Consider the following 19261-nt stretch of genomic DNA (forward strand, 5'->3'; position numbering starts at 1 on the left):
CAGTGGCAATCCGGGGGAAGAAGGAGGTAATCTTTAGCGACCAACAGAAGTCAGCAACATACTTCCACCATCACATAAGTCTCCCCTCTTAGTGCTTTTAAAAGAAGCTTTTCCTCTAACATGCACCTGTGAAACAAAAGGAGCTGTGAATCCAACAGAGAAGAGATTGTGATGGATCTCTCATACTGGCATGAAATGTGAGGAGACAGCATCAAGGAGCCACAGGTGAGAGCTGAGTGCATGGTGGGGACCAAAGGAGGATAAACTACCCCAGAAAGGAGCATGACGTGTCCCCCACCAGACACACTCTCCCTCTCCAAACACCCCATACACACCACATGACTTCTACTACTTTTGTTTTAAACCCTGTACATAGTATGGAATTTCTACTATTTCTTTCCAAATGTGATACAGTGGGTTAAGTACTTAATTCGTTCTGGAGGTCCGTTCTTAAGCTGAAACTGTTCTTAACCTGAGGTACCACTTTAGCTAATGGGGCCTCCCGCTACCGCCACCGCACAATTTCTGTTCTCATCGTGAAGCAAAGTTCTTTTTTTTTTTTAAATAATTTTTATTAAGGTTTTCCAAATTAAAACAAATAAAATCCAATTCATAAACTTTTTCCAATATCCAGGACTTCCCCTCCCCACCCCCTCTTGTGTTCCAAATCTTCCAAAAAAGCAATAATATTCAACAAATTCTTATTCCCAAAATACACTCATCATCAATAACTCAATTTATCCAAATTTCCATCCCCTAAGGTTGACCTCTTCCCTTCCACGAGTTCCCCCCTTTCAAATATAGTACAGATGAAAATAGAATAAAAACAAACAATAATTTTACAACCTTTGGATTCCAAATTTCCCTCCCCTCTTTCCCTGTTGCGTTCCTCCTATCCCTCCACTTCTAATGTCTTCCTGATGAACCCACATTTCACTAAACCCACATCCCTCTGGTTCTTTACCGGTCTTTTTTTTTAAAATTACAGATGTCCAATCATAGAAGGAGTCTATCAAGGGGGGGCCATTTCTTCTATCCAGATTTTTATATCCAGGAGTATAAACTCCAATTTTATATCCATAAGCTTGTCAAATCTGGATATCCCAAATGTTCCCACTCCAGTTCTGTCCAGTTCTTGTTGTTTCCTTGTTCTTGTCAATCACTCTCCTCCTTTTTACTTCCCTGTTCCCTCACAGAAATGTTCTTTTTCCAAAGGCTTCTAGTGTCTCTACAGAGGCTTGTTATTCAGGAGCAAAACATAATCCATTGTTTCCAGTAAAGTGTAGGCCTCTGTAGACAAAATAATGTTCCATTTCTGCAGTTTCCCAGGAGATTAAAAGTTCTATCCAACTGTTCAAGTTTCCCGTCGAAAACACATGCAATGTCCCTCAGCTCCTCTAGGTGGATTACAATAACAAAGTTCCCTTCCAGATCACATCCGCCAGTCCAAGTAACTTATAAATCCTTATTTGAAACAATTTATCTCCAATTTATAACAAATGTAACCGGCAAAGTCCTCATAACAAAGTCTCAATTTCATTCTTCCGTTTTGACAGCTCTTTGACAGCTGTCAAAACCTCCGTTATTCTTCTCCAGGCATTTTCACGAATCGCTCCAGGGATTCCGGGGGGGTTGCTTTTTAATACGAATTCCACTTTTCTCCTCCAGCTCAATCTTATAAATTTCCCTCGCGAAGTTGCTAGTTCGGCAAGATAAGGTTCCTCTCGATCTTAGTTATCCAGTCCTTTGTTTTGGCTCTTCTACAATTTGGGGGGGGGGGCTGACTTCCTTTTTTCCACCTCCCCCGTTCGCTCCAAATTCTAAAAATTTATCCCTCTTTTTAGTCCATATTCCAATTACTCACGGGTTCTTCTTTTGGGTCCAAATTTTCAATAGAAGAAGTCAGCGCTCTCCGCCGGATGGCATGCGGCTGCGCTCGGCGGGGATAGCAGAGGACTCAAAGCACCACGCTCCTCCCCGGCACCCGATCCGTAGCCTTTAAAAAGGCTCCTTCACGAATCGAGAGGGCGCTGACGGTGCCAGCCGAGTCTCCATGTCCACGGCCTCCGTGGCCGTGGTTTTTAAGGGTCCCCGCATCGCCGGTGCGGTAGGACCCAGCCCCTGCCGAGCAGGCTCCCTCCGGAGCTCGGAGGGAGCCCGCCATTCGGCGATGGCGCCGACCCGGAAGTCCCAAAGTTCTTAACCCGAGGTACTATTTCTGGATTAGTGTATATCCCCTGTTAGGAAGATGAGGCAAGATTGGGGACAGAGATAATGGCTTGTGAGTCAGGAGGTTAAGGAATCACCTGCAGCATAGGACCATATGGTAAAGTAAACTCACAAGAATCATATTGACTTGGATCCTCAAGATAGATAAAATTAATATGTTTTCATAAGAAATATATGGCTATCCTTGCATCTGTCTGTGACCCCTGAGAAGCCTCTGTGCCATTTTGTAGAAGGGGCTTCTAACAACATGGGTCCCACACCTTTGTAATTTTATTTATTTATGAAACTTTTGTCTTTGTGAAAGAACTCTGGGTGGCCAACACATGATTCAATGACACTCTTCCATCCAGGTAGTGTTCCTAGCGAAATCAGTTCAGCTTTCTGAGGTGCGAGGAGATCTGTGTCTGTGCAATAGGGCTTTCCTATGCCTTTTTCCACACTGCTAACACCACACTCTCTGTACTGAAGGACCCTTAGAAATGCAATTTGAAGAGACTCAAGTAGGCTGCAGGTGGTTGGGGACTTATTAGTGGAAATGCCTTTCTGTTGGCACAAAATTTGTTTGGGTCCAGTAAAATACTATATTGGGAAAACTGAAATTATGCGGTCATTCATTTAACAATAAAGTAATAAAAAGTATCACACATGCCAGTAAATATAATTCTAAAATTAATGGGGGGGATAAGACTTTAGAATGAACACACATTGTTTTATGTGCACGGGATCATTATTTTTCTGCTCTTCCTTCAGCAGCCAAAATCTTATAGATGACATGTCCAACATAACAATCATTGACAATTTTCTACTCATGGGATTTTCAGGGGACCGAGAATGGCAATTTTTGCACTTTGTGATCTTCTTAGCAATATACCTGACTATTCTGATGGGAAATCTTATCATTATCCTCGTAGCCATCAACAGTCACCTGCACACCCCCATGTATTTCTTTCTTGTCAACCTATCAGTGCTTGATGTTGGGTCAACCACTGTCATTATTCCAAAATCAATGGTCAATTCCCTCATGAACATAAAGCTGATTTCATATTCACAGTGTGTCACACAACTGTTTTTGTTCATCCATTTCCTGTCATCGGACTTCTTCTTCCTCACTGTCATGGCATATGACCGATACGTAGCCATTTGCCACCCTTTACACTATTCGTCTATGATGACATGGAGTAGCTGTATCTGGATGGCAAGTGGAGCCTGGATGGCAGGCTTCCTTTATGCTGCTTTGAACACTGGTACTGTTTTTTCACTTCCTTTCTGCTCCAATGTCATCCACCAGTTCTTCTGTGAAATTCCACACCTACTGAAGATCTCCTGTTCTGATTCATACCTCACTGAGATTTGGGCTCTTCTTTTGAGTTTCACAATAGGTCTTGGCTGCTTTGTGTTCATTATCATGTCCTACGTTCAGATATTTACTACAGTGTTGAGAATGCCCTCCATGGCAAACAGGCAGAAAGCCTTCTCCACTTGCATTCCCCACATCACTGTTATCTCCATATTAGTCAGTACTGCCATTTTTACCCATCTTATTCCAACCTCTGACTCAGAATATAATTTAGATCAAGTGCTTGCTTTGTTGTATACTGTGGTGCCTCCACTGCTGAACCCAATAATTTACAGTATGAGGAACAAAGATATCAAAACTGCCTTGTGGAATTTGTTGGGTTTTATTCTTGCTAAAAAGAATAAAAATATGGCTCTGATTCTCCTATGAGTTTTCTTCTTCCAACTTGTCTTGTGATGCAGTTTAAGATTATTGTCTTGTAACATTTGTTTTGTTATGCAAAAATACATTGTGCTTCCTATGTATGTATATCTTTCCCTTCCATAGTCTAAAGAAGTGAATGGAATGAGAAACTTGTATAATAAGTAAATAACAAATAAATACTATATAGTATTTACTTTCCTTCTGTAGTGAAGAAAATTGAACGTGATGTTGAAAGTGTATGCTGGACTCTATATGAAAACAGAGAGCTTCTTTATCCATATGCATTCTTCATTTCATTAGCTGTCCAGGTGCTTAAATGAATGTGCAAGTGGTCTGGGACACCCCCCCCCCCCGGTTTACAAGAAAGCCTTAAAAGTGAGAAGTAACATATCTATAGGCTGAAATTTGTTTGTTTCCCTGATGAGCTTAGACTATTTTGTCACATAATGTAGTATCCTTGCTTGCCCCCCCACCTAATATCCTTTTTATTGCACATTCCTGATCATATCTGCTCACGTTGCTATTGAGAGGATTATGTGCGATTTCTCACTCAATACTGTTTGTAGCTGAAAATGCTTTGGAGTGATTATGCTGCTTCATTTCTTGTTAGTGCTTCTGCTGAAACCCCATAATTTTTCATATCACACATTTTCTGGTTTGTTTTTGTTTTACTGTGACCCCTCTGGACAACAATAATGTGGCAGCATTGGAAAAGCATTGCAGAGCAAACTAAAACTGAACAAATTACCACCGAGGTTGAGAAAGCCTGGCATAAGGCGAGTGCAGCAGGTGGTGGAAATCACTAGAATTTGAGGGCGTGGTTAAGTGGAATGTTTTTGTTTGTTTTGTTTTTGCTGCTGTAACATGTGTATAGGTCCAAGCCAAGGAAGGAAAACAATTCAATGGGAAAGCTAAAATTGTGGTATCATATATTTAACAAAAAAGTAATAGAAAGAAATCCTACATGAAAGTTTATAGAATTCTGAAATTGATGGAAAAAATCAATAATGTAGATTCTTTTATGTGCAATGAATTGATAATTTTTTTCTGCTCTCCAATAGTCAAAATATGATGGAGGCTGTGCGCAACATAACTGTCATTGAAAATTTTCAACTTGTGGGATTTTTGGGGGACCGAGAATGGCAAATTTTGCAATCTTTGATCTTCTTAGCAATGTACCTGGCTATCCTGATGGGAAATATTCTGATCATTATCCTGATAGCTGTCAACAGGCACCTGCACACACCAATGTATTTCTTTCTTCTCAACTTATCAATTCTGGACCTTGGATCAACCTCTACCATCATTCCCAAATCTCTGGCTAATTCGATCATGAACATAAGGCTGATTTCATATTCACAATGTGTCACACAAGTGTTTTTCTTCGTGTTTTTTGTGTCATCAGACCTCCTCCTCCTCACTGTCATGGCCTATGACCGATATGTGGCCATCTGTCACCCTTTGCACTATGCATTTGTGATGAAATGGAGTAGTTGCATCCAGATGGCAGGTGGAACATTAATGTGTGGTTTGCTCAATGCTGCTTTGCACACTGGTACTGTTTTTTCAATGCCCTTCTGCTCCAATGTCATCCACCAGTTCTTCTGTGAGATACCTCGCCTACTTAAGATCTCCTGCTCTGATTCATACCTCAATGAAATATGGGCCCTTCTTTTTAGTACATCAATTTGTCTTGGTTGCTTTGTGTTCATTGTCATGTCCTATGTGCAGATCTTTACTGCAGTGTTTAGAATGCCCTCCATGGCAAACAGGCAGAAAGCCTTCTCCACTTGCATTCCCCACATCACAGTTGTCTGCATATTATTATTCACTTCTGTCTTCATCTACTTAATGCCAACCTCTAATTCTCCATACCATCTGGATGAAGTGCTTGCTGTGTTATATACTGTGGTGCCTCCACTGATGAACCCAATAATCTACAGCATGAGGAGCAAAGATGTCAAAACTGCCTTGTGGAAATTGCTGAGTTTTAATTTTGGTAAGAAAACTAAAAAGATGCCTCCCATTTGCCTTTAATCCTGTTCCTCTTTGATCTTATATTGTAATGCAGATTATTATTATTATTATTATTATTATTATTATTATTATTATTAATACAATATTATTATTAACATAGAAGCTTATCTCTGTAACAACAGTTTTCTGCAGTAATAAATTATATTGCCATTTTGCAAACAGAAACCTGAGAGAGATCCTTTTTTCTGTATTTCGTGTCCTGGAAAGCATTATGACTTATACATGTTTTATCTACCTCTATATGTAGACAACCCCAGTTTTTTGACATTATTTTTGTGTCAAAAAAGCATTGTCCAGTACACGGAAAAATACGGTAACTACTCTACACATGACTATGGCTGCAATCATAACCTCATTTACCTCAGAGCTGGCCAACTGATTATAACAGGGCTTACTCCCACCCCCTTTTAGTCTTTCTGGATGCAGAAGCTGTCCCTTCTTATTCCTTATCTTCTCATGTAATAGCCTATTTATTGCTTGCTAGGCACCCCACTTTTCAGCCTTCTGAAGCAAGCTTGCTTTATCCAGCGTTTCTACCCAGCATATCTGCTGCTGCACTTCTCTGGAATATAAACCTTTCATTCATAGAGGGCTGTGTTTCATGATGTAACCCTCCTTGCTACTATATCTAAACATAATTTTGTTGCCATAAGATGTGGTGAATTTAACACAGTTTTATACTGTAAATGATTAGGCAATTCAGAGAAGAAATGATCTCTCAATAGCTACTAGTAATGATGTCCATCACAACTTGCAAGTTCAGATACCTTCAAGTACCAGTTGCATAAATGGGTTCTGCTTATGGGTTTCCAAAAACATCTGGTGGTCTGCTTTGGAAAATAGGATGCTGGTCTAAATAGACTTTTGGTTGCATCCACATAAAATCTTCTTTTGCTCTTATATTCTCTTGAGGGGAAGGATATTTCTGATGCTATTACCCCAAGTTACTTTAATGCATGTGTGTGTGTATTGCAACTAAATTAAGGTTACCAGATTTTTTTCAATGAATCTGGGGACACTTTTCAACTTCAGTGGGAATGATAGGATTTTGTCAGGGGACTGATTTGTAAATCCGGGGACTGTCCCCGGGAAATGGGGACATCTGCTAACCTTAAACTAAATGGTTATAAGAATTTTTCTTGGTGTTCCCTAGTATCTTTGATTATTTGTGGGTGTACAACAATTTACCTAATGATGAAGGAAAATCTTCCATTCCTTAGAATGATGCTAAAGAGCTGGCATTGCCTCAGCCTCTGCTACAATTCAGCTATTACATTTGTTCCCTTGGGTGGATGACTTAAACATTGCCTCCCTATTCCATGTGGGGATGTTTGGAAATTCAAAAGTGGAGCTCTCTGGGTCTCACTGGATATTGACAACTGGAAAATGCAATGCAACATAGCCTTAGATTGCAAACTTTGAAAGTAGGCTGTTGTAGTCAGAAAAGTCAGCATTGTAGCCACTATGTGCCATTAATGCTGAGCTATTCAGGGAAACAGGGAGTAAATCTTTAGAGAACAAAATGATTTAGGTAGATATGTCTCCTATCACATAAGCCTGCATCTTTTATTGCTGTTTGAAACAAGTTCTTTCTCCAAGACACACCTGTCAACCCAAGATGAGTTGCTGTGATCTGAGAGAAGAAAAAGAGAGGAATCACTCGCAATTGCATGGGATGTGAAAGAATTATGGCAAATCTGAGAAAAAAATGGAAAATATACACCTGATTTGTTCACACTTTACTGAGTGAAAGATTAAAAGGTGTCAGAAAAAAGGGAGAGACACCTAGACCAACGAAGGTAAATAGAAACCATTTTGCTGATAAATCATTTGAAGCAGAATTGCCAAAGAAATATATAGAAAAATACAGTACCCATTTTATCTGTGTCCTGCAATCTTGTGTCCTCAGATCTCCTTTGCTGATATTCCTTTAATTTCTTCCGCTTAATTCTATTCCACTTTTTTTTTTGCTTTTTTCCATCTTTATTTTTTAAAATATCATTGCCATTACATTGTTATTATGTTGCTGCTGCTGTTGTTGTTTTCTTTTTCTAGTTGATTATCCCCTCATTTGTATGTTCAGTATCCCCAATCCTGCTCTATCCCACTAGAATAGTGGCTTAATCATGCACATTCTCTTATTTTCAATCTATTTCTTCTGAGATGGATAAATAAATTGAAGTTCAGAGAAGCAGCATCTATCCTTCTATCGTCCCCAATGTATACACTTGCAACCCCTGAAATGCCTCTCTGGAAGTTTGGGGAGGAGGCTGCTAACAAATCGATGGCTGCTAGGGAGAGGTAGGGATGGGAAAATTCCTCTGGCAAAATGAAGTTATCATAGGATCCAAGGCATTATAATTTTTTTTCTGACCTGTATGCTCCAGATTTGTCCCCAAAGATCTCAGAGTGGTTATGGTTCCTTGACACTCTTCCATCCTGTTAACATTCATGACCAAACCTGATTAGCTTCAGGTATGGAGCTGTATCACACACATTTAGGCTATTTTCTAAGCAGAAGAACACAGAGTTAGAATTACACAAATCTGGACTGTGAGTTTTGCCTTAAAGAGTTTTGACCCAGAGAATTGGGAATGAAACACTGGTTGCATAGTGGGGCTTCTTCTCCCCATGGCAAACCCCTGACATCTCAGGATGAAGGGCAGTTAAATAATGACATTAGGTGGGTTGGGGAACGAGTGTGCTACAGCTGTTTGGAGGAATCACTAGAATCTGAGGGTGCTGTTTGTTGGAAGTGCCTTTTTGCAGGTGCAAAATACAAACAAACGAACTACAAGCAGGAAATGGGGGTGGGGTGGGGTAAGTAGCAAATTACAGGGAGATATTTCAGAATTTAGAATAAAGACACCTTCTTCTATGTGCAAATGAATTAATCAATACTGTTTCTCTTCTTCCAACAGTCAAAATATGATTCATGCCTTTCTCAACATAACAATGATTGAAAATTTCATACTTCTAGGATTTTCTGGGGGTCGAGATCTGCAGATTTTACACTTTGTGATCTTCTTTGCAATGTACCTGACTGCCCTGGGGGGAAATCTTCTGATCATTACCCTGGTTGCTGTCAACAGTCATCTGCACACCCCAATGTATTTTTTTCTTGTCAATTTATCAATCCTTGATGTTGGCTCAATCTCCGTCATCATTCCCAAATCCATGGCAAATTCTCTCATGAACATAAGACTGATTTCATATTCACAGTGCGTTACTCAAACATTTCTCTTCATCCTTTTTGCATCATCAGACTTCTTCCTCCTCACTGCCATGGCCTATGACCGATATGTAGCCATCTGTCACCCTTTGCACTATGCATCTATGATGAAATGGAGTAGCTGCATTCAAATGGCAGGTGGAGCATGGATGTTTGGTTTGTTCAATGCTGTTTTGCACACTGGTACTGTCTTTTCACTTCCTTTCTGCTCCAATGTCATCCACCAGTTCTTCTGTGAAATCCCACACCTGGTGAAAATCTCCTGCTCTGATTCATACCTCAATGAAATTTGGGCTCTTCTATTTACTGCTGTGTTAAGTCTTGGTTGCTTTGTGTTCATTGTCATGTCCTATGTTCAGATCTTTACTGCAGTGTTGAGAATGCCCTCCATGGCAAACAGGCAGAAAGCCTTCTCCACTTGCATTCCCCACATCACAGTTGTCTCCATATTATTCATCACTTCTGTCTTCACCTACTTAATGCCAACCTCTAATTCTCCATACCATCTGGATGAAGTGCTTGCTGTGTTATATACTGTGGTGCCTCCACTGATGAACCCAATAATCTATAGCATGAGAAACAAAGATATCAAAACTGCCTTGTGGAAATTGCTGGGTTTTATTTTTGATAGGAATAATAAAAAGAAGCCTCCCGTTCACCTATAATCCTGTTTTGGTTTCATCTCTTCTTGCAATGCAGCTTTTTTAAAAAAAGCACTGAGCTCACCTTACATAGCTTTTTCCTGTAATAATAGTTTTCTGTAACAATAAACTTTGCTACCTTTTTACAATAGTTTAGTTTACAATAGTTTAGGCATTCCTTGTCCAGGGAGGCCTAGCTATTTTAATCTCTGATGACCTTCTTGGCATCTTAAAGCATTTTAATTAGATGCTTACCAATATTTTAACTAACTTGCTTTATGGCTTTATTTTGCTTTGTATTTTATTACTGTTCTGCCATCTTTTATTATATTTTACTGTATTTGCATTATTGATGACATCTACTTAATTTATATTTGGTGGAAAGTTAGAATACAAACATAAGAAGAAATAAATAAAGATTTTGTTTATTCAGAATATTCAGAATATTTCACCTTCCTTCCATCAACACAGGCACATACTTTCAGGTCTCAGCCACACCTCTGTTTGCCCTGCCACATTCTCCCAGGAAAATCCAATCTTTAGAGCTGAATTGGAACAAACAGAAACTGTGCATTCTGCAGATGGCTGTTTGTTTTTGTTTTTGTTCTTGTCTATTGTTAAAGAAAGGGTTTTCTGGGGAAAGCAACACGCCATGGCAAAATTGCTTGGACTTGTACCTCGAAAGCATGGGACAAGTGGAAATCCACTCTGACCTGCACTTATGAGGCAGGAGACAAGCAGATGTATGGATGAGCCCTTGCTTCAATTTGTTTTGTTTTGTGCAGTGTGATAGTGGATATATCTCAGTGAATGTTGTTTGTTATTCATTCCATACATTATTATTTGTCACATATGTGGCACATGAGACGTACTGAGCATTCTTGAATGCAGCAGCTTGGTGGAACTTAAGCCTGTATAAATTCACACCCTGTAAATGTCCAGCACTAGCCTAGTCGAGCTAAAAGAAAGCACCACAACACAGAGAGCCAGCTCCCCTGGCATTACCTACCAGGGAATGGGGTGCACTTGTGACACACAAGGAGAGTTTCCAAGTCCCCTGATCAGGTGTGTATGAACTGTAGAGAGAGCTCACCAAAAATGGTTCATAATTGCCAGCACAGGAATACAAACAAACTGGGCACAGAGTGCACACAGAGTCTCTAGCAGTGCTCATTGGGGCAGGCAATCAGCACAATGTGTGTACCACACATCAGCACATGCTCTTATCACACAGGTATGTGCACCAACAGCATGGGACAGTGTGGCCAGGTAAGCAAGCACACGGGAGCACACCAGAACACCCATGTTGCACCCACATTGCACCCACTGCACAGACCCCAAACACCCACCTTATCCAGCATTGCAATCCCCCTCCACAAGAATGCACAGCACACACAGAGAAATCATAAAGATAGTTTATTGAATGCACCCTATAAGTTGCACATGACTACAGGCACTAAGCAGGCAGTGAGCAGGTAGGAAACTTAGGCACAAGCTGCCCCAGAGTCCTCAAGGGCTGCTGCAGAGGGCATGGCCCCAATGATAGGCACCAGGCACATCCTCCTCCAATGTCTCTTCTTCCTCTGTGGTGGTGGCAGACGTTTTTGACTGCAACTTGCTTAATGTCTTACCTGACGGGTGATTCCTCGACCTTTTGCAGAACACATAACGGTCTACAAACCTCTAAAAACAGGAAGATTTGCTTTTTCCTCACACATTTGTAATTAGGCATATTCCTTTTATGTGTAAAGGGACTGTCAGGGATAGATTCACATATGCCCCTTGCATAAAGCTTAGATATAGAACCTCAATGTGATATTAGGCAAGAATTCAGGATTCCCACACAATGTCACTCCACAACAGGTTTTGCTTTCTGAAATATAATGATAAAAACTAGTTTAATTAATGACCTCTTTATTTCCACTCAACCTTTGTTCATTCCCATACCCATTATGGGCCTCTCCTGTCTGCTGCATACTTTGTTTGGAAGTGGGGGGAAAGCAGAACAGCTCTACCTCTGGCTCCTTCTCCCCATGTAGGAGCCAGTGTGGTGTAGTGGTTAAGAGCGGTGGACTAGTAATCTGGTGAACCAGATTTGATTCCCCGCTCCTTCTCATGCAGCTGCTGGGTGACCTTGGGCCAGTCACACTTCTCTGACGTTTCTCAGCCTCACTCACCTCACAGAGTGTTTGTTGTGGGGGAGGAAGGGAAAGGAGATTGTTAGCCACTTTGAGGCTCCTTAGGGTAGTGATAAAGCAGGATATCAAATCCAAACTCCTCCTCCTCCTCCTCCTCCTCCTCCTCCTCCTCCTCCTCCTCTTCTTCTTCTTCTTCTTCTTCTTCTTCTTCTTCTTCTTCTTCTTCTTCTTCTTCTTCTTCTATATAGGGGCAATTCGGAAAAATGAATCAAGATTCCATCTTTCCAAGTATGCTTCAACAATCTCAGGCCTCACTTTGCAAAATGGCCTGCAGTCTTCTCAATGCATCTCTTAGTGTTTCCTTCACGGTCTTGTTCCTGAAGCTGTAAATAATAGGGTTTAGCAATGGGGTCACTACTGTGTTGAATACTGTGGCTATTTTGTTGAATTCCATTGAAGAGTTGCCAGCTGGCTTGATATAGATAAAGATGGAGCTGCCATAATAAAGTGATGCCACAGTGATATGTGAAGTGCATGTGCTAAAGGCTTTCTTTCTGCCTTTAGCAGAGGGTATCCTAATCACAGTGACAATGATGCAGATATAAGAGATTGTTGTTACAGATACAGAGCTGAGAAGCATGAAGCAGGAAACTGCCAAATCTAAGGCTTGGAGAAAGCGAACATCAGCACAGATCATTTCCAAAAGAGGGCCGCTGTCACAGAAAAAGTGGTCAATAACATTGGAACCACAGAAAGGCAGTCCTGCCTTCAGCACCATGGAGGCAGAGATGGAAAAGAAGCTGCACAACCAACAAGACAGGACCATTAGCACGCAGACACGGGAGTTCATGATAGCAGTATATCGCAGAGGGTTGCAGATAGCCACATAGCGATCCACTGACATAGCAGCCAAAAGGAGGACTTCAGTGGAACCAGCAACAAAGTAGATATATCCTTGCAAGGCACAGGCAACAAAAGATATGGTGTTTTCTTTTGAGATAAGTAGGGTGAGCATCTTTGGAGTGACAGTTGTGGTGATGATGATCTCCAACCAGGAGAGGTTCTTGAGTAAATAGTACATTGGTGTATGCAAGCGGTGGTCTACATGTATCATGACGATGACTAAAGTGTTCCCAATCAAAGTCAGTATGTACATGACAAGGAAGAGGAAGAAGAGTGGTTTTTTAAACTGGTGGAGATTAGAGAAGCCAAGTAGGACAACCTCAGTGACAATGGTTTTAGAGATGTTTCTGAAGGTCATCATACCAACATATGTTCCTTCTGAAAGAAAGTGGAATATTTAGTATATAATTAAAATAAATTAAGAAAAATCATTCTAGAAAAATCAGTGATATGTTTCCTTAGTGACTAATTTGTCCATTTTGGTAAGAGCTCCTGTAGGTAAAGACCTAGATTTCTAGGAAAAGTCAAAGCTCAGTAGTGGAATAACTGTTTTCCATGCAAAAGCTCCCAGATTCAGTACCTGGCATCACCACGTAGGGCTGGGGAGGACTCCCCCCCCCAAAAAAATCCTGGATAACCACTGACAGCAAATGTATATAACACTGAGCTAGATGAACTAGTGGTTTGACTCAAAATAAGGCAACTTCTCACATCCTTCCTATACTCCTAAACATAAAACTAATGCTATAAACTCCCTAATTTCAGTTTTCCTTTGTAGCATGAAGAAAGAGTTGCAGTTTGGGGAAAGAGTTTAATGGTGATAAGTCCACAGCAAAATATACTAGTTTAGTTAATTTTCCTTTTACTCATTATATTTTATATTATTACTGCAATTATATCCCACCTTTCCTCTAGGGAACTCCAGGTGGCATACATGGTTCCCATTTTATCCACACAAACAACCACATGAGACAGGTGAGGCTAAGAGACTGTGGGTGGCTTAAGGTCACTCAGTTAGGTTCAAGGGTGAGTGGAGATTTTAATCTGCTATCCAAGGATCAGTCCAACACTAACGATTTCAGTCTAACTATGACACCACATTGGCTTTTAGAACAGTAGCAATGACTGTGGTGTTGGACTGCTAAACACATGTGCTTCTAGAACAGCTGAAGCATTTCCAAATCTTGAAATATTCATTCAGGAGCTAGATTGAAATGGGAAGCTTTTCAGTTGTTTTCAAATGGTTTATTTTACTATATCTACTCCAATTATGGCTTCCAAGTTGGCATGTTGCGACATTCTCCAGAAACATTATTGTGATCTTTTATCTGATTTGATGAAACGAAAATGTCCCTTTTTTAACAGAGCCCTCTTCCTTCTAACTTTCACCAGATCATTGCTTATACATATCAGCACCCCAGTCATTACCTACAATAGAATTTCTGAGCTCAGCTCCCAAAGGTAGATGACCCTGTTCTGTTTGTCACAGATTGCAGTGCAATAAACGAGGTCAGTTTTTGATTTCGATGGAAAAATTGATGGGTGAAAAATGTACCATTGTAAATGTGTACACTCCCAACAATAGGTAACCAAGAATTTTCAAAGAACTCTTAATTTTTGGAAGTATGCATTACTCATGCAGATGATCTTAATTGAGTTAGTCTTCATGGAGTAATGCCTCAAGGTTTTATTATTTTTAAATAGATAGTTGCAGACACAGGTAATCAGAGGGCAATGATATGCTTTCTAATTCAAAACACACTTTTATTCAATCATTGGTTATTATTATTTTTCAGATTTGTACAATATATTAATAGTGCACTCTGAATAATATAAGAACAATAGATTAGCCCTGGTTAATCATGCCAAGGCCAAAGGCTCACCTAGTCCACCATCCTTTTCTCCTATGTTCTCTCAAACAGAACCTGAGTTTCTCCCCACTTTTGAACCCTAGCAACTGGTATCCAGAGGCAAACTCAGTGCTATTTTTTCTAAAAAAAGAGGTGCCGGAACTCACCATGAATGCCTCCTTTGTTCTCTTATAGTGGCAATGGCACCCACCTGAGAAGTACTAGAACTGAGTTCCGGTGCGTTCCAGCTTAAAAAAAAGCCTCTGACACTGGAGCTAGATCCTAGCAATCACAGCTCATGGCCCCTGATAACCTTATACTTTGTGAACATAATAAATTTGTGGTTATTCTTCAGCTTTAATAGTTCATCCTTATTTTTATTCCTTCTTTTAATATATTTTCACAACACTCATACCCATTACAGTCATGTTTTCCCCTCACCATATCATAATCCTCACTCATTAAAGTCTTAATTCTGCAATGCCCCTTTTGCCTTCAAAAGGATTCTGTCCAATGTCATATTGAGTGTCCATGGTAGCATTTCCTATTCTACTTACATTTTTCCTTCATTATGGTGAGTCCCAGGTCAAAGGCAGATGATGTGTTTCTGTAGTTACATGCTTTGCCAGACATGGGACAGCTGCTTTTTTTATCCCTGAAATGGATCTCATCTTTTTGTCAAAGCTGGGGAAATTTCAGTCAATCAGTCAGGTCAGCTGATGTGCTAAATGATGTAGATGGATCACATAACTTTTGCAGAAGAACCAGTCTCCCTCTGTTCAATAATAATTGGAAGTCACTGGTTGCAATCTCTCTTCAGCCATCTTCCCATGACATGCTCACTCAGGCTTGTAATTGGTGAAGCTAAATGGACATTAAATTGAAAGCCACCTGAGCAAATATATATATGTAGGACTATATGCACCTAACGTGCTATGTATTTTATTTAGCAGTCATCCTGGTATGTTAGTACCCTCATTTAGTTTACAGAAGCAATTCCAATTAAAGTTGGGAGATCAGGAAACTTGTGCACTGGCATCATGGCCCTATGGGAGAAACCCAAATGAGACTCATTAAACATTGGTATCTCCCAACTTTCTGGGGGGAAAAGAACAACAATAGTAGATACACACCCCAAGCTGCTATTTTGGATCTGATACAGTGAAGTGGATAGGGTTAGGATGTTGGACTTTGACTTGGGTTCAAACCCATCACTCTCAAGGGCCCATACTGTGACCCTGAGCAATTCCAATTTGTAACAGCTGTAAAATGGGGCTTATTGTAAAGGAAAAGAATAACATTTGTAAAGCCCTTTAGGCATCCAAAATAATGCAGAAAATATTGTTTCGACTTTTCCCTTCTAAAGTTCAGTTTTGCACAGTTCCTTGCTTTGACCACATTCTACAAAGGTGGTGACTTGAAGTGCAACTTTCTCATAACTGTTAGGTGGATTTGTAGCTAGCTGATTGACTAAACCCAAAACTAATGACTGGAGAAAAACTAGTTACATAAATGTAAATGTATCTTATTACCTATCAGAAAATCAAATTAATAAAATGCATGTGGCTGGATGTGATTGAACCTAAGTCTGAATATTCTTATCTAGTGGTACAGAGTAAAAAACAATTTGAATTAAATAAATGAATGACCAAGCCTGTTAGATTCTATTCATTTATACATATTTCTGCAGCATGGGCCTCCTTTTAATATAAGTTGTAGATCTTTTAACATAAGTTGTAGATCCTCATGTCTACCATATAATCCCACCTAGTATTTATTGCACTTCATATCCATTTATTCTATGCAACTGAAATATCACCATAAAGAGACAGCCTAACTAATCTTAATATGGTAGTACTGGGGGAGCATTGCAGAACCAACTAAAGCATAATAGCTCTATCACTAATGCACAATTATTGTGTTAAGAATATGTTGCAGAATACACCTGCAATAAAAGACCAGTCTGGAGGGGCCCTTAGTCTGGATGCAACCGAAAGCAGATTTAAGCATGCTTAAGCCCACTGAGATCAACAGCCTTTGTCACATTTGTCTTGGATTGTGGTTATTGATTTTTAAATTAATGACCTATATCCCATCAGGAAGGCTCAGGTGGGCAAAAAATAAAATTAAAATAAGAATCACTATGATAGCAAAATAGGGGGGGAAATTAAATCACTTGTAATGCACCATGTTTGGGATTTATGTTTAGAGTGGGTCACTCAGATGCAAAATATTAAGGTGAAGGGAGTTGAAGGCAGCATGGAATGGTACTTGGGATGGGAGCATCATTTAAAAATTAGAAGAACTTGCTCCCTACTTGAAAAATATTGCAGACACCCATAGTCACAAGTTCCTATGCCTAATATGAACTTGCTTGTTGCTCCTCTGAATGCTGCTCTTTCAAAGTTCTGCTAAGACCACAAGGGGAAAATTTACTTCACCCTTGTAATGTAACATGTAAAGTAGTAAAAGAATTCTGGAAGATGATATATAATGAACTGAAAAAAAATGTTTAAAATAACTTTTTCTAAAAAACCCGAAACTTTTCTTTTAGGAGTTCTAGGTGCTGAAATTCCAGCGGATCAGAAAAGACTATTTAAGTATGTGACCACTGCTGCTCGGATGTTACTAGCCCAGAGTTGGAAAGAAGACCCTACCAGAGAAGAATGGCAGATTACATTGATGGACTATGCCGAAATGGCAAAAATGACCAGAAGAATCAGAATTCAGGAAGACCAAATTATTAATAAGGAATGGGGAAAATATATAATTTACCTTAAAAACCATGGTAAACAATTCAAATTATTAGTAGGATTGGAGTACCACTTATAGTTTAATGTTGAATTTTGGTTATAATGGAGATTTAATAGATTTGGATTAATAGGCAAGATGAGGGAGGAAAGGTTAATATAAGGACCCACAAAAGGGAGGAGGGAAGCCCAGGAGATTCTTCGGAATTCTCTTTCTATGTTTGTTGTTTGATAATTGTTTGTAAATTTTAAAATCTGAAAAAAGAATTAAAAAAAGGAAAAGAAAATTTACTTCACCCTTTCTGGATATAGATAGATAAAGATATAGATATGGATGATATAGATATAGATAGATGCATGCGATGTGAAATCACATGTTTAAGTTATACATAGGCCCTGATAGTGATCTTAGCTGTCTACTCCCCTACTCCCCACACCTTAGTAAGATAACTCTAAGATGGGGTTTGTTATTTATTCGCTGAGTTTTTTCATCTTTCCCTTGCTAGCCACAGCAAGGAATGGTTGACACTTTGGTAAGAGTTATGGGAGTACAGGAATATAATAATATTGCTCCTCTCCCTCTGTCTTCACTCATTCTTTGAATATTTAACAATATCTGCAGATCTCAGTTTTTGGGTGTTACTAATATTATAGTCACTACTGTATAGTGGTTCAGGAGAATTTAGCATTTTTTACTTTGGAAAGTGAGCTAATTAATAGATGGAAAATCTCCTTTATTAACTGATTATTTGATGTTTCGCAATTTAGCACAATCCACAACTTGTCTGTGGAGAGAAAAATCTGAGCTTTCAGAATGCAATGTGTTATTTCTTTCCAAGAACATTCAGAAATGCAAGTTGCATTTCCCTGTTTCTGAAGCTGTAGATGAGGGGATTCAGAAAAGGAGTGATGATGGTGTATAACACAGAGATCAAGCGCTCCTGTTCCATGGAGCGGCTGGAGGAAGGAGACATGTAGGTGAAGATGGCTGTGCTGTAGAAAATGCTCACCACAGTAAGATGGGAAGCACAGGTTGAGAATGTCTTGATCCTACCCTGTGCTGAGTGAATTTTGAGTACAGCTGAGACAATGAGGATGTAGGAGAGTACAATCAAGGAGACTGTTGTTATCATTATGCTTCCGGAGATTATGAAAGTCACCAACTCAGCAAGGGAGGTATCTGAGCAGGAGAGGTGCAGGAGAGGTGGGATGTCACAAAAGAAATGCATAATCTTATTGGAGCCACAGAAGTTCAGGGAGAATATAAAAGATGTGTTGACAATGGCATTGATATTTCCAATGGTCCATGAAGCAGCCAAAAGCCACCTGAGGATTGGCTGGCTCATGAGCAAAGTGTAGCGCAGTGGGTGGCAGATTGCAGCATAGCGATCATATGCCATGACAGAAAGGAGGGCGCCTTCCGTGGCAGCTGTGGTTAGAAAACAATACATCTGGATCACACAGCCTGCAAAGGAGATGGTCTTGTCCTTGGACAGAAGGTCCCACAACATCTTTGGCACGGTGGTGGTGATGTAGCAGATCTCTGTAAATGACAGGTTGCTCAGCAAGAAGTACATAGGAGTGTGGAGGTGCTGGTCAGCCTGTATTAAAATAATGATGGTTAGATTCCCTGTTAGGGTGATTACGTAGATCATCAGTCCAATAGCAAAGAGGAGGCTCTGGAGTTTAGGGTCATCTGACAGTCCCAAAAAGATGAATTCTTTCAGAGTGGTTTGGTTTTTCTTTTCCATTTTGCCATGG

General features: G+C 39.9%; 5 protein-coding genes across 5 annotated transcripts; 3 read left to right on the plus strand and 2 right to left on the minus strand.

Annotated features, from left to right (window-relative positions):
* Nucleotides 1-3034: 3034 nt before the first annotated feature.
* LOC309354779 (olfactory receptor 14I1-like) lies at nucleotides 3035-3955 on the plus strand (the record flags this gene model as incomplete). Its single annotated transcript, XM_081885050.1, has 1 exon — nucleotides 3035-3955. The coding sequence occupies exon 1, from the start codon at nucleotides 3038-3040 to the stop codon at nucleotides 3953-3955; it is 918 nt and encodes a 305-aa protein (XP_081741176.1). The 5' UTR covers nucleotides 3035-3037.
* Nucleotides 3956-5119: 1164 nt separating this feature from the next.
* Nucleotides 5120-5986, plus strand: LOC309354780 (olfactory receptor 14C36-like; the record flags this gene model as incomplete). The annotated part of the gene is made up of 1 exon (XM_081885051.1): nucleotides 5120-5986. Exon 1 carries the CDS (start codon nucleotides 5123-5125, stop codon nucleotides 5984-5986), a length of 864 nt encoding a protein of 287 aa, XP_081741177.1. The 5' UTR covers nucleotides 5120-5122.
* A 2979-nt stretch (nucleotides 5987-8965) lies between these two features.
* LOC309354781 (olfactory receptor 14A16-like) lies at nucleotides 8966-9883 on the plus strand (the record flags this gene model as incomplete). The annotated part of the gene is made up of 1 exon (XM_081885052.1): nucleotides 8966-9883. Exon 1 carries the CDS (start codon nucleotides 9020-9022, stop codon nucleotides 9881-9883), a length of 864 nt encoding a protein of 287 aa, XP_081741178.1. The 5' UTR covers nucleotides 8966-9019.
* A 2418-nt stretch (nucleotides 9884-12301) lies between these two features.
* Nucleotides 12302-13258, minus strand: LOC309354782 (olfactory receptor 6M1-like; the record flags this gene model as incomplete). The annotated part of the gene is made up of 1 exon (XM_081885053.1): nucleotides 12302-13258. The coding sequence occupies one exon, from the start codon at nucleotides 13256-13258 to the stop codon at nucleotides 12302-12304; it is 957 nt and encodes a 318-aa protein (XP_081741179.1).
* Nucleotides 13259-18324: 5066 nt separating this feature from the next.
* On the minus strand, nucleotides 18325-19251 carry LOC309355554 (olfactory receptor 5F1-like; the record flags this gene model as incomplete). Its single annotated transcript, XM_081886499.1, has 1 exon — nucleotides 18325-19251. The coding sequence occupies one exon, from the start codon at nucleotides 19249-19251 to the stop codon at nucleotides 18325-18327; it is 927 nt and encodes a 308-aa protein (XP_081742625.1).
* Nucleotides 19252-19261: the final 10 nt, after the last annotated feature.

Source organism: Podarcis melisellensis (assembly GCF_964234715.1).
Source record: "Podarcis melisellensis genome assembly, chromosome: 13".
Lineage (NCBI taxonomy): Eukaryota > Metazoa > Chordata > Lepidosauria > Squamata > Lacertidae > Podarcis > Podarcis melisellensis.